Raw genomic sequence first — 15284 nt, forward strand, 5'->3', positions numbered from 1 at the left:
AGTTATATAAACTGTTAACAGTAGGGGAAGCTGAATGAATACTACACAACTCTCTGTACTATTTTTGCAACTTTTCTGTAGATCTAAGATTATTTCAAAATAAAAAGTTAAAAAAAAAGACTAGGTTAAAACTATGTAACTACCTCCTCTGTGATATGACATTTATTATCTCTAACCTGGTATCTTTCAACTCCACTCGCTACTCCCAGCTTTGCATCACACAGGTAATCAATCAGTAAGATAATGAGGCAACAGACTTTTGAGCACATAACTAACTAAATGCACAAAGAATAGAAACACAGTGTCACTCATTCTTTATCAATGTGAATATAACACTAACACATCCTGAATTTTAATATTTTACTTAGCATGCTATAGGTTAAAATTCTTCAAAGAAACAACAAGTTGAAACCTATTCAGTCGTTTCACTTACAAATTTTAAGGAATATTCCATACTCACCAAAACCATCAATATCTAGATTATTTTCAAGCACAACATCTAGTAGAGAGTCACCAACTTTTCCTTTGGCTGTTAATGTTTCACCATCGCGGTTTATAAAGTGGACTGTTATTTTATCTTCTGAGCTGGAAAACGAAGCATTCTTTCGTTATTTTTAGTAATTTCAAAAGATACTTTAAAGTAATTGTTTTAAAAACCTAAGGTCAAATAAATGGGATTGTGTGTGTGTGTGTGTGCACGCACACACAAATATGCTCTTTTATAGTATTTTCTTTTCTTTCCAAAGTTTACCTGGGAAGAAGACACCACAAATCAGAGGCATATCTACCTACCCACCTACCACGAGGGAAGCTCTAAGACCTTAAAGGAAACAGCAACGACATCACTATCAAGGCCACTGCAGTATGCGTCTCCCCAGTGGTCATGGTCACAGGTCACAGTTATGTGAACACATTTAGCAATCATCACTCATGAAGTCTACTTCGCTCTCACACAGCTCTCTGTAAACAATGTCCCTATGACTGCGCCCCTAAAAGATTAGACCACGGGGGTGGAGAGCTATCTCTAAAGCAAATCGTTCTGCTATCAATAAGGCAACTGTGCAAGTGTCTCATAGGCACTGTTGCTGAGAGGCAGCAGTTAAGACAGTTTTCTGAGTATTTAAACATTTCGTTTTGGTCCAGTGTGTACTCAAAAATCAAAAGGACTAGATACGGTTTTTATTTGTTTGAATCTGTGGGAAGATAAATATAATACTTCCTTACATGTTCTACTATAGGATATTACATTATCTCTCAGTTAGCTGACTTAACTTTCTTTCCCATCTCACAAACATCACTCCAAAATCTGGGAAAAGAAATTATAGTAGCAACTAGATCTTTCTCCTCCACCACTGGTCATCTTAATTTTTACTGCACAATTGAAAAGACACACTTCAGCTTAAAACAATTAGTTATAATTTTCACTATTGCCAATAGATGGTAATAGTCCATCAAAGAAACTTTGTTTAATGTAGGTAAAACCTAGAATTACATAATTTCAAAGCTATAAACATCTTGCAAATTATCAAGTCTAATTATCTCATTTCACAAATGAGGCAAGTGCAGCCCCTATCGGATAATGAATTCCTTGATAATTCAATGCTGAAAAAAGAGGATTCTGTTAATTAAAAATTACCAGAAGTGTGTGTGTGTGTGTGTGTGTGTGTGTGTGTGTGTGTAAGAAAGAGAGAGGAAGAGAGAGAATGTCCCTCAAAAGGGTCTATGGTCTCCAACTTCTTTTCACAGCAAAAAATGCTTTAAAAACAAATATCCTCAAACATTATTCCTGATTTTCAACTAGATGCCATTTTTTCAAGGTAAAATGGCTGAAAATGAAGATACTCTGGAGGCAGGGAGACCACTTTGGAGATTACTGAAAGAGCATAAACTAAGCAAGGATGTAGGAGACACTGACCTAAGAGATATTCAAGAGGTAGAATTAAAAGGTTTCAGTGACCATCTATATAAGGTGGACTGAGAGAGAGGGAAGAAATAACGTTAAAATTTCCAGCTTGATGGGGCCGGCCCAGCAGTTAAGTGCGCGCGCTCCGCTTTGGCAGCCCAGGGTTCGCCGGTTTGGATCCCGGGCACGCACCGACGCACCACTTTGTCAACCCATGCTGTGGTGGCATCCCATATGAAGCAGAGGCAGATGGGCATGGATGTTAGCCCAGGGCCGGTGTTCCTCAGCAAAAAAGAGGAGGATTGGCATGGATGTTAGCTCAGGGCTGATCTTCCTCACAAATAAAAAAAAAAAATTTCCAGCTCGGACAATTAAGGGGTACAGTTTAACCTAGGGTTACCAAAGAAGGAGGAGCTTTGGGGAAGATGAAAATGAGTTAAAGTTTAGAGCTGTTTAATTTAACAATAGCAAAAAACAGATGAGACTGTCCAGAAGCCAGAGGGAAATACTGGTCTCAGCTCAGCAGAGCAGTCTAGAGATTTGACATCAACAGACGCCTGGTGGCTCAAGCTACAAGAAGTACAACAGCAGAAACTGCATTGTTTATACACACTACTGAAAGCCAGAGGCTTCAGGATTGCTCTTCTTCTGGAGCACTCTCGAGCTAAGCTTACAGCAAAGGAATTCTAACTCTTTGACATCAGCCTCCTCTTCTGTAATAACAGGGTAACAATGGATGCAAAATACAAACCTGACACAGAGTCGAGTTCAACAAACACTGATGAGTATCTTTTTTTAAAGCCCCAGGCATTTTGCTGCTAAGAAGCCTGAACAGCTGCATGTATTGAAGCCTGAACAGCTGCGATGTATTAAAGCTGTGCAGCCACAGAAAAAACTCAGAGTAAGAGTAATAATAGGTTTACCCAAGGACAGGAGAAGCAGCAGAAATGAGAGAGGAAAGGTAATTCTTCAGTTGAAAGAGTATGCAATGTAAGAATCAGAAGATGTAGATTCTAGCCCTGGTTCTGACATATACTCATTAGATGACCATGGAACCCACTTACTTCCTTATGAGTAAGATGGGGACAACAGTGACTTCACTAAGCTGCCAAGAGAATTAAAGCATTATACACGTCCTTTTCACAAGTAACTGTACCCATTCACCGTTAACAATTGGTGTTGGTGGGTTTTGTAGACTTTTTTCCTCCAGTTCTAAGAACTAGCAAAAAGCTTTTCACTGTTCCCAAGAAGGATAAGATTTCATGCACTGGGAAATAAATATGATCCTTCTAAATCCTCTATCACCATCAATTAATCAGTCAGCACCACAAACAACTGTTTTCTTCACTTGTTACTCTTTACTCACTGCCATTTATTCTGCTCAACCACAGCAAATATTTTAATAAAGCTGTCAGGGGGTGCTGTGGTCAAGTTCTTAACAGATTTTGATATCGACTCAAGACAAGATTGACATAAGGGAGGCCATATTGTAGAAAAGAAACCCTATTGTAACTTTGACTGACCTCTGACTAACCAGCTGGATATGTACCCTCCAGGAGATCTAACTGCTCTGTAGATTTTACAACCCCTACTTGTGCATGTACCTCCCAGCGGTGATAAGATGATAACCTTGTTCTTCTGAATTCCTTAGGAATGTGATGACCCCTCAACAGAGAGTCTATTCTGATAGCCATCATCCATGAAAATTGAAAGATCTGGTGTGGCAACTCCCAGTCTATAACATCAGAGGGTCAACATTCCTAACCTCCTCCCCTATAACCCACTGGCCTGTATAACTGCTTCAAGATTTTGTGCCCCCTTAAGATGGTTCTTTTGGACATTAGTCGGCCATCTTCCCCCTTGCTAGCAAGGTGTAATAAACTACCCTTTCTCTCCCACCATCTTGCCTCTTGACGATTGGCTTTTGTCTCGCGGGGAGCAGATCGTGCCCTTTGTGCGGTAACGGTTTCTAAACAGGAGGGGAGTTATAGCTGCTGATGCCCACCCTTTCACTATATAGGGTAGCCTAGGGCAGTTGGTCCAAGGAAAGGGCCTTGTCTAGGGCTCCCTGCTTCCACAGCCACCCTCACTCTTCCAAATGACCCTACAGGTTAAAGAATTATCAGCTATTATGGTGCTCAAAAGACAAAAAAAAAACTACTTGAGTTCTAGTCCTAGTTTTGCCAGCTACTTAATACTAAATTTTTATTCTCATCTATCTACCCCACCTACCTCACAAATTTTCCTAAGAGTCAAGTGAAATAATATATGTAGAAACCCTTTGCAAACTAAATCACTACAAAATATAACGTATTGTGTCAGGGTATTTTGGAGTAAAAGGAGTTTTTCAACTCTCAATTACTGATAGCTTACCTAAATGTTAAACTTCAAACACATAACTACAGCTTCTAGACTGCTCTGTCCAATTGACCTCTGTACAATAACAGAGATGTTCTATACCTGTGATGTTCAACACAGTAGCTACTAGCCACATGTGGCTACTGAGTACTTGAAATGCGACCAGTGCAACTGAAAAAATGAATGTTTAATTTTATTTAACTTTATCTTAAAGAGCCACATGTGGTTACTGATAACTGTACTGGACAGTACAAGTTTCAGATGATAAAAGCTGGAAAGTCTAATCGTAGCTCCAAAGTCTGTGATAAGAAGCACAAGGCCATCAACTGAAACTGTGCCAATGGGAGGGAGGGGGGCAGGATTAGGAGGGAAGAGAACAGATGTGCTTCCCTTTAAGACAATCTGATACATCCAAATTCAAACAATAAACTTGAGAGAGAGAATTCCCATTTACAAAAGTATTCATGTTCTCTTAAACACTAGTTACACAAATATGTTCAATATACGTCCCAATTGATACACAATTTTTCAAGAATGCATCCATAGTAGAAAGCAAGGCATCCACGCAGAGGGAGGTCAAAGGCAGGTAAGTATAGGGGAAATATGGACAAATACATCTGGTTTGCCTTCTCTGTTATCTCCCTCACAGTTCACGAAACAAAAATTTACTAAGCAACCACTACATAATAGGATCAAGGGGGGAAAGATGAATAAGTCCTAGACCCTACTCTCAGTGGCCTTATCAAGAAGAAACTAGAAAAAGCACATACAAATCCAACACTCTCTCCCTACAGTTCTTGCTTCCTGCTACATGACAGCAGGGGGTCAGAGGGCTGTTCTGAGGTCGGCATTATATAAGGTTCCACCCTGTTGCTATACTCTGAAATTATCAGTAAACTTTCTCTCTATTATATCTAAGGGGATTGTTGTCTTTGAAAAACAAATATGCCCAAGAATATAAAACTTCAACATATTTGGGGGAAACTTTTTCACATCTCTTTCAACATTTAATACAAAACACTCAACACTGTGGGCCTAAAAGGAAGCTGCTGCTGCTAACAGGTGGCATCTACCGAGCCGTCATTGTTTGCCAGGCACAAGATTACCGGCATTACCTGTATTATCTCATTTATTCTTCAAATAACCCCACGAAGCCTACACTATTGTTATCCTCCACTTACAGATCGGGGAACTCAAATTTACAGAGACTGAGGAAGTCAGACAAGGTAGACAGTAAGTGCCAAAGTCCACTTGAAAACCCTGCCTTGCCACTCCAACGCAGGGGCTTGTAACCCTGTCTCAACCAGAAGAGAGCATACAAGGAAGCACAGGGGATAGAGTGGGTGTATTCTAAACAGACATTACCCTGACAATGAATTAGAGACAGAATGTCCTAACAGAGCAGGAGAAAGGCCCAGAAAGAAATGGCTGGCCGGGACGTCAGTGGGGAGTATCTAACGAAGGTCACTGCAGGTCCCTGGCAGAGCAAAGGTCACATCCGACCAAATCGCATGGACAACCAGCGGCAGCAGAGCGCCCGACTTTCCTGAGGGCATAGGAGGCGCCGGGAAAGGGAGATTGAGGGTCCCAGGTCCCCGTTTCCCGCCAGGCGTCTGTGGTTTGGAAAGAAAACTTCCAGCGTAACAGAGGGGAGGCAGCCACGGCACCGCGACCAGACAGAGCCGCCAGGAGCACCCCGGAAAAGGCGGAGCGAGAGGCTGGCCGTCCCGCGCGTGCGCCCGGGAAAAGCCAGCGCAACCAGAAACCGGGCCGAGGGAGCGCGGCCGCCGGGCGAGGGACCCCCCGCCGCCCGCGCGCGCCGACCCACGCTCACCTGCTCGGCGCCCGCGCCGACGTGCTCAGCGACCGGGCAGCCCCCGCGCCGCCGCCCAGGCCCAGCTCGGCGCTCCCGCGCGGCCTCGGACTCCCTGGGAGGCCCCCGGCTCCCGCGCGGGGTCCGGCGAGGAGCAGCCACCGATGGGCCGCGCCGCCGAGGACCGTGGAGGCGGCCCGCAGCAGCCGCGCGCCCCCCGTGGCGGCCATAGCCGGCGGTCGGGTACAACCGGACGCGACGCAGGCCGCACAGCAGCGGCCACGAGGGCGAGCGGACGGCTGCGCAGGCGCCTGACGGCCGAAAGCTGCGGCAAGGGGCGCGGGGGCTGGGTTCCGGCCGAGGCCAGCTCCGTGCCGCGCGCCGTCCGGGTGACCTATAAATCCATTGCCCGCCCAAGTGCAGCCATTCTCCCCGCGCGTTCCCACGCCTTCCGGAAGGGTTTTTCCTTAGGGGGCGGGGCCAAGCGCTTTGCTCTTTCACCTACTGATCTGGTTTTTTCTTAACCTTGCTGCTTTGTTAGCGGTTAAAGCTGCCACGCAGGATCAATAAATATTAAAAGGTAGCTGAACGTCTGACGGGAAGATACAGTAAAACAACTCCCAGTTATCTAAACCACTTCCTTCTGTTCTGCACTTCCCCCCCACCTCCTTCCAGTTAAAAAAACAAGGTGGGAGATTGTCATCTTGGAGTTCAAATTAGAGTAAAGGGGAGTTCTGGGCATTGTCAAACAAGGACAGTAGGAAATTTCAGAATGCCAGTAGGCGTGATACACGGGAATAATGATGACTATAAAGTTATAAATGATCATAATAATGAATAAACTTGGGGAAACTGGGGAAGGCGGGTAATAATACTAAGCCTTGAATGGCAAATAAATGTTCGCTGAGTACAAGAAATACGTGAGCCTTGACAGGAAACTTTTTGATGAACTGAGATTTTTTTAAAGACTTACAAAAGCCAGAAAGATGAGTTTAAAAATATACTTTATCATGCTTAATATGTTGTGGTGGGAGAGGCTGGGCTTTGAGGTCAGACATGGCAATGTTCAAATCCAAGGTCTACCACTTTTGAGCTCTGAGACCTTGGATAAATTATCTTCTCAAAGGATCAGTGTTTCCGTAACACTTCAACACGGATAAGATGTTCCATCCTTCAGGGCCATTCTGAGGGTTAGGCAAACAAACACGCACAACGGCTTAGTGCGTCACAAACATGGAGCCATAACTCTTCCTGGGCCTGCCTCCCTAAGGCTGCACTTAAAGCAGCTAAAGGCCAGAGTCAAGTGGACATGCAAACATGCTAAACACAATAAAAGATACTTTAAAGAATATTCAAAACAAGAAAGTGTAGACCTGAGTAAAGTCTCTCGAGACTATGTATGGCTGGTATTGAATCTGATGGCAGAGAGACCTCAGTCTTCAGCTCCTAAATTGCCTCAATTTTCTTTTGAAGAGACAGACATTCAAGTTAGGGCACAAAACGCTAGTAAGTAATCCGCAAGAGGAGATTGTAAAAGAAGAGTTCATTTTTTTTTAATAAGATCAAATCTCCAAAGTCAGATGAATCAATTGTAGAAAGAGAGCTGGAAAAAAATTGCAGATGTTACCTCTCAGCCTTCCTGCAGCAAATCCAGCTTCGACTAGGTTATGGCCCTTACAGCTTTCTGCTTTGTCGAGTAGTTGTCTGTATACATAGGGTAGTTGTTTGTATACATAGCTCATCTTAGTAGCCTCCACATTACCAGGTCCAGGGCCTTGAGTATATCAAGGGTTCAATAAGTATTTGTGAATAAAATAATGTTGCCATGTAACTTCGATTAGTAATCACCAGAATTCATGAATCATGTGTCTGAAGATTCAAAATAGAAAAAATGTTCTCCAGATTTTCAAAGGCCGGTAAGGGCTGATTCCAAGGATTACAGATATCAATGCTCAGCGGTATTCCAGACGGGATTTATAAACATGTGGTTCATGAACACAGATAAAAAAGCAATATAGAATTACTGAGGACAAGCTTTTGCTTATGTATTTCGCCGTCTTACCCAGAACTTCCACGCCTCCGTCTTTCATTCCTGTCAAAATCCATCCGCAGTTTGAAGCTCGTCTCAAATTCTTTCCCGTGGAGTCACGCCTATTCATCCCAACAGATCATCCCTTCCTCTGCTGATTGCCTAAGACTTTTGTTTATTCTTTTAAACCTTATAGTATCTGTTGTTTCCAATACTATAATCTTCATGAAAATGCTTTGTAAACTGTAGTGTCATAAAAATTTAGATTCAATGTTTACTGAGCACCTACTCTGAGCTTCATGGTACTGTGTGCTCCATCACACATACTTTGTATAGCTCCTCTAGACTGCAACTCTCAAGCGTAAGGATGCTGTCTTATTTGTCTTCATGTCCCCAGCTCCTGGCATAGTGCCTGGCACAAAGCAGTCATTTAATAGTATCTGTTAGGAACTTTTGTAATTTTTATCTCATTTCATTATCACAACAACTCTGCAGAGTAGATATGCCTTTAATCAACAAATATCTATTGACATGAGTGGTGTGTAAACCACTATGCTAGTGCTGGAGACCCAGCAATGAACAAAACAATCCCTGCCCATTTGCTGTAGAGATGAGGAAACAGAGGTTCATGGGCTGTGACTTTCTTAAAATCATATTGCTAGTAAGTTGTAGATCCAAAATTCAAGTCTAAGTCTTCCTGGTCAGAAGTCCAGGGCATAAGCACAAGAAATGATCATTTTATTATTTTTATTATATATTTACATATATTTTATTATGTACTGTAAGATATATTATTAATGTATACTTATATATTTTTTTCAACTCTATATAGTAGAGGCTTGAGATTCTACACGATCCACATAATTTAGGGATAAGGTCAGAAAGTGTCATTAACTAAATTTAAAAAAAAGAAGTATAAAATTAGACCTAAGTAAATTTCACCCCAAGAAATTACTCACTCCACTCCTAGGTGATTTATTAATATGGCTGATGGCATTGGTGAGTTCCTAAATTTAAATTAAAGATATAACTGATATTTAAATAAATCGCCAGCTTTATATTAATTGATTTTCCTGCCTGCGGTCTTATCTTGCTCTAAAGCATCTTCCATATTGCCAGCAGGCTAATCCTTTTAAAATACTGAAATGATCATGTTACTTTCTTGAGGAAAATTCTTGAATGACATTCCATCACCTATGGAATGAAACCAATGGCTCAGCTGGGCACACAACACCCCTCAGGCTTTTTCCATTGCCCATCTGTCCTGCTTATGCCTTTCTCCTCTACAGGTTATGTACTCCTCTGCCTGCACCTGGTGTGCATAGCCAGCCTCCAGGACTCAGTCCTTGCAGGAACCATTCTCTGACATGTGCAACTTTTGTGAACATTACACACTGTAAATCCCTCTGTCATCGTTTCCAATTAAATAATTATATGCAAATAAGAACTTGAATCAAGTGGCTTGCTTGGTTTCAGGTCACATTTCTTTGTTAAGATTACTTTTTAGGTGATGTCATATCCTTCAAATGCTAATAGCTGGTTGTCTCTTGTTGTGTTATTAGCCACCCCTGATGATCAATTCACTTGGGGTTGCAAAATGCTAGTGTTCTAATTCTATCATTCCTTCTTCATTGAATATCCAGACTACTTCTATAAAGACAGACCTGCGCTCATCTTCTATTCAGATAGGCTGAAGTACAGCCTGTATAGGAAAGGCAGGATAAATGCTTAATTGTTTCCCCTTGTATATCTGTCATACTTACAGGTTTATTCATGTTTTCTTTTTATTCAAAAGCTGGTTTAGAAAGTATAATTTTCTAGAAAATGGTATATTTCACCTCAACTTTCAAAATGTATTGGCATAAAATTTTTCCTAGTATTTACTCATCTTTTTAAGACAACTCTGATATATCTATAGCTATATTGCTTTTTATATTTCTTGTATTATTTTGTGAGTTTCTCTCTTTTTTCTTTGAATAATCTTGGGAAAAGTTTATTTCATTAGTCTTTTCAAATAGCAACTTTGGACATTGATCTTCTGTGCTGAGTCTTTGTTTTCTCATTTTATTTATTCATTTCTCTTTATAATTTCTTTCATTCTAAGTTCCTTGGATTTACTTGTTTGTTCTTTTTCTAACTTCTTGATATAGATATTTAGCTCATTAATTTTCAATTTTGTTTTTTAAAAGAAGTATTTATGGGGGCTGGCCCAGTGGCATAGTGGTTAAGCGCATGTGCCCCGGCTGTGGTGGCCTGGGGTTCAGATCCCGGACGCACACTAATGCACCACTTGTCAAGCCATGCTGTGGAGACGTCCCATATAAAGTAGAGGAAGATGGGCACGGATGTTAGCCCAGGGCCAGCCTTCCTCAGCGAAAAAGAGGAGGATTGGCATGGATGTTAGCTCAGGGCTGATCTTCCTCACAAAAAAAAAAGTATTTATATTTCTCTAAGTATTTAAATTCCTTCTAAGTAGTGTGTTTGGCTGTCTTTAGAATTTGAAAAGCAATGTTTTTCTTATCGTTCAGTTTAAATATTTTCAAATTTCCACTCCGTTTATCCTTTGACAATGAGCCATTTGAAAGTATGTTTTTAAATGTCTAAATGTACAAAGGTTAAGAATCGATAACACTGCAGAAGCAAAGGTCAGTGAACCTGAAAACACAGCAATAGACACGTTCAAAAATGACATCCAAAGATAAAAGAGACTGGGGTAAAAAAAAAGAACACAGCATCATTGGCCTGTGTGACAATATCAAATGGTCTAACAAGTACTTCTATTTGGAGTCCCAGAAGGAAAGAGAATGAGGCTGAAATAAAGACATTTTTAAACCAAGAAAAATTGATGGAGCTGTTGCCCTCAGACTCTCACTGAAAGAACCTATTAAGGGCCGGCCCCGTGGCTTAGCGGTTAAGTGCGCGCGCTCCGCTGCTGGCGGCCCGGGTTCGGATCCCGGGCGCGCACTGACGCACCGCTTCTCCGGCCACGCTGAGGCCGCGTCCCACATACAGCAACTAGATGGATGTGCAGCTGTGACATACAACTATCTACTGGGGCTTTGGGGCGAAAAAATAAATAAATAAAATCTTAAAAAAAAAAAAAAAGAACCTATTAAGAGGATGTTTGTAGTAGGCAGCTTCTGACATGGCTCCCAATGATCCCCACCGGCTGTGATTCACACCTAGGTGTAATCCCCTCCTCTTGAGTATGGGCTGGACCTAGTGATTTGCTTCTAACAAACAGAAGATGGAAAAAGGGATGGGATGTCCCTCTGTGATCAGGTTATAAAAGACTGTGAGTTATGTCTCGGTGGCGTACTGGCTTGCGTGCTTTGTTGAAGAAGCCGCCGTGTTGGAGAGGCTCACAGGGAAAAGAACTGAAGGTGGCCTCTGGCACACCGCCAGCAAGGAACTGAGACCTCAGACTGGTTGTCCACGCGTGAAGAACTGAATCCTGTCAACAACCACATGCTTGAGCTGGGAAGCAGATACTTCCTCTGTCGAGCCTTGAGACGGCCACATCCCCAGCTGGTACCCTGATTGCTTGGTGTGAGACACTCTGAAGCAGAAGGCCCAGTGAAGCCAAACCAGATTCTGATCTCCAAAAACTGTGAGATAATAAATAATGTTTCAATTCATTGCATTTTTGGAGCAATTTGTTATGTAGCAATAGATAACTAACACAATGTTCTTCAAGAATAGTGAAATTGAATCCAAACGGAAGAACTAAGAGGCAAGAAGAAATGATAAGCAAAAAATTAGCAACCATGTGGGTAAATCTAAATAACAATTGATTGTAAAATAATAACTCTCATCTCATTAGAGGATAAAAATAAAAACAAGATGGAACTACATTACTGGACCAATATATCATATAAAACAAAGGAGTAATAAGAGCCACAGTGTTATCGGCAGGATCCTTTCTCCCTTTCTTCTTTTTAGTAACAGAATACCCTAAATTTTAGCTGAGCACATGGCTTACCAGCCAGAGATCACATTTCTGAGCTTCTTTTGTAGCTAGATGTGTCCCTATAATAGTTTTTGCTCATGGCATGCAAGTAAAGGTGATGTGTGCAACCAGATAACCTTTTTATGAGGAAGCTATTTGCTTTCCCCTCTCTCTATTTTCCTTTCCCATTGGCTAGAAAATGGCAACAACCAAAGTGATCACATGAGATGCAAAAATGAAAGCCGACATTAAAGATGGCAGAATGGCAGAACCAATCTACCAGCCTGGGTCCCTGTAGGAGCTTATGTAGCAGAGTTGCCTACAGATGTTGATGCTGCAGCACCCCTCCCCCACCCTCACCCGGGCCCACCTCTGAAATGTTCCGTGGCAGAGAAGTTAACATTTATGCAATGCGAGGTACTTATTTTAAAGTCTCTTTGTTACCACAGCTTAGCCTCTATGCTGACAAATACATCTTCTAAGCTCCAAAATAAAAAATAAAAGGAGGGAGAAAAATCATTTAAAAAATATGTATTTTAAAAGGATCAAATGAAATCTTGAAAATAAGTCCCAATATATCAAAAGTAAATGGATCAAATACACCAAGGAAAAGGCAGACTTTTATTTAGAATGCAAAAATTCTGACTCTACCACATTTAGAAGATATACATCAAAACTATAAAGAAATAGGGGGCCGGCCCAGTGGCTCAAGCGGTTAAGTGCACGCGCTCCGCTGCGGCGGCCCGGGGTTCCCCACTTCGGATCCCGGGCGCGCACCGGCGCACTGCTTGGCAAGCCATGCTGTGGCAGCGTCCCATATAAAGTGGAGGAAGATGGGGACAGAAGTTAGCCCAGCGCCAGTCTTCCTCAGCAAAAAAAGAAAAAAAAGAGGAGGATTGGCGGATGTTAGCTCAGGGCTGATCTCCTCACACACACAAAAAATAAAAAAAGAATTAAAAAAAAAACTATAAAGAAATTAAAAAGTTGAAGATAAAAGGATAGAAAAGTAAATACTAAGTAAATACAATCAAAAGAAAGTTAATTTGCTGTATTGCTGTCCAATTAAATGGACTTTCGGGAAAAAAATACATTATAAAGGATAAATGGGTTCAGTATATAATGCTTTACATTTAAAATTAATCTAGAATATCTAGAGACTTCAAATTTACAAGTATCTAACAACACAGCCTATATGTTATATGTTATATATAAGACAGAATTTTATGGAAAATGGGAAAATATGCAATCATATTGGGAGTTTTTTTAACATAACTTTCAGTAATTAATAGATCATTCAGTAAGAATATAGTAAATTCAGCACATGTAGTAACTTGTACTTAGTTAAATAATCCAATTTTCCAATAAGTACAGAAGGAGCACTTATAAAAATTGACAATGTACTGGTAATAAAGAAAGTATCAGTAAATCTCAAAAAATTGATATCAGGGGCTGGCTGGTGGTATAGTAGTTAAGTTCACACGCTCCGCTTCTGCGGCCCAGGGTTCACAGGTTCATCACACCGCAACATCAAGCCACGCTGTGGCGGCGTTGCACATACAAAATAGAGGAGGATTGGCACAGATGTTAGCTCAGCAACAATCTTCCTCACCAAAAAAAAAAATTTGATATCATAGAGACTACAACGTAGCTGAAATAAGTTAGAATAAGGGTTATTTACTTATCTTTGTTCTACAATGTAAATACTTCAGAAGATGGATAGAAACTTTCCAAATGGATTTATGTGTAGGCTAACTACCCTTGAGAAATTTATAGAATTCTGATATTTCAGTCTTGGCATATTTTGTTTTCAGGACCATATTGCACTGCAACTCAGTAACATAGATTAGTAACTCTTTATTCACACTATCACAATTGAAAAAAGTTAATGTTAATGCACAATGTTAATTCATTTTCATTAAGTTTTAAGTCAGAGAAAATTGTCTGAAATTTCTTCAACTCTACAATTTTAGAAATGTGGTGTAGGCTATATTTTTAATTTCTGAAATTTGGGCCAAACTATTTCTTGCCAAAAAAGTTTCCAAAAGATCCAGTTTCACCAGGTCTGAGAATATCATCCAGTGCATTTACACACGTATGTGCGAATGTCCCGGAAGAGACAGAGTCAGGATTGCCCTTGCTGATAACAGTGATTTGAATTTTTTTGCCAATAGCTCAAAAGTCCTCTTCAGCCTCAGGCCTGGACTAAGCCATCTCAAATGTTTGTAGAACAGCAAACTGGCATTTTGTGCACCTAATTCATCTATGGTTCAAGCCAGTGAAATATATAGTTTTGGTACTGTTTATTCATTCATGACATGTTTCATTTTAATTTTTTCGGTAGAAAACATGTAATAAATGGACTTGAGTTCTATGTCCTTGTAAAAGAATGCTACCTTGGTTCATTAGTTCTCTTTTGCTAACATAACAAATTTATTATCTTACAGTTCTATAGGTCAGATCTGAAATGGGACTCACGGGGCCAAAACAAGGTGTCAGCAGGGCCACATTCCTTTCTGGAGGCTCTAAGAGATAATCTATTCCCTTGCCTTTTCTGGCTTTGAGGGGCCACCTGCATTCCTTCTAGGGGCCACCTGCATTTCTTAGCTTGCTTTTTCTATCTTCAAAGCCAAAAACATCTGCTCCCTGACCCTTCTTCAATCATCATATCTCTCTCTGATGACAGCAGGAAAGGTTCTCCCTTTTAAGGACTCATGTGATTAGCTTGGGCCCATCTGGATAATCTAGGATAATGTCCTTCTCAAGGTCCCTACCTCTAATAACATCTGCAAAACACTTTTTGCCCTGTAAGTTAACATATTCACATGTTTTGAGAATTAGGGCATGAACATCTATATGGGCCGTTATTTTGCCTCCCACCCTTGGGTTTAAATATCAAATAAGTTCAGCAGCCACTATGGAAAACGGTATGGAGATTCCTCAGAAAATTAAGACTAGAACTACCATACGATCCAGCTATTCCACTGCTGGGTATCTATCCAAAGAACATGAAAACACCAATGCATAAAGATACATGCTGTTTATTCATTCATGACATGTTTCATTTTAATTTTTTCAGTACAAAACACGTAATAAATTGACTTAAGTTCTATGTCCTTGTAAAAGAATGCTACCAGTTATTAACACTAACTGGTAGAGGATCCTTTCCATTATCTCTCTTACTTTCTGTGCCGACTTTGACCACTGTGTATTAATTAAGGTTTCAAGACTTTCC

General features: G+C 40.9%; 1 protein-coding gene across 2 annotated transcripts in view; it reads right to left on the reverse strand.

Moving 5' to 3' along the window:
- FDX1 (ferredoxin 1) overlaps nt 1-6472 on the reverse strand; it is a 32570-nt gene extending 26098 nt beyond the window's left edge. The window contains exons 1-2 of one of the 2 annotated variants that reach the window (XM_058545255.1): nt 6096-6459; nt 461-585 (exon numbers count right to left, since the gene is read on the reverse strand). In XM_058545255.1, the coding sequence (XP_058401238.1) occupies nt 461-585; nt 6096-6304 (334 nt within the window). In that variant the 5' untranslated portion in view covers nt 6305-6459. Of the gene's footprint in view, nt 1-460; nt 586-6095 lie in introns of both variants that reach the window. The other variant, XM_058545256.1, reaches the window with a different exon arrangement.
- Nucleotides 6473-15284: the final 8812 nt, after the last annotated feature.

The sequence above is a fragment of the Diceros bicornis genome, chromosome 7, assembly GCF_020826845.1.
Source record: "Diceros bicornis minor isolate mBicDic1 chromosome 7, mDicBic1.mat.cur, whole genome shotgun sequence".
NCBI lineage: Eukaryota > Metazoa > Chordata > Mammalia > Perissodactyla > Rhinocerotidae > Diceros > Diceros bicornis.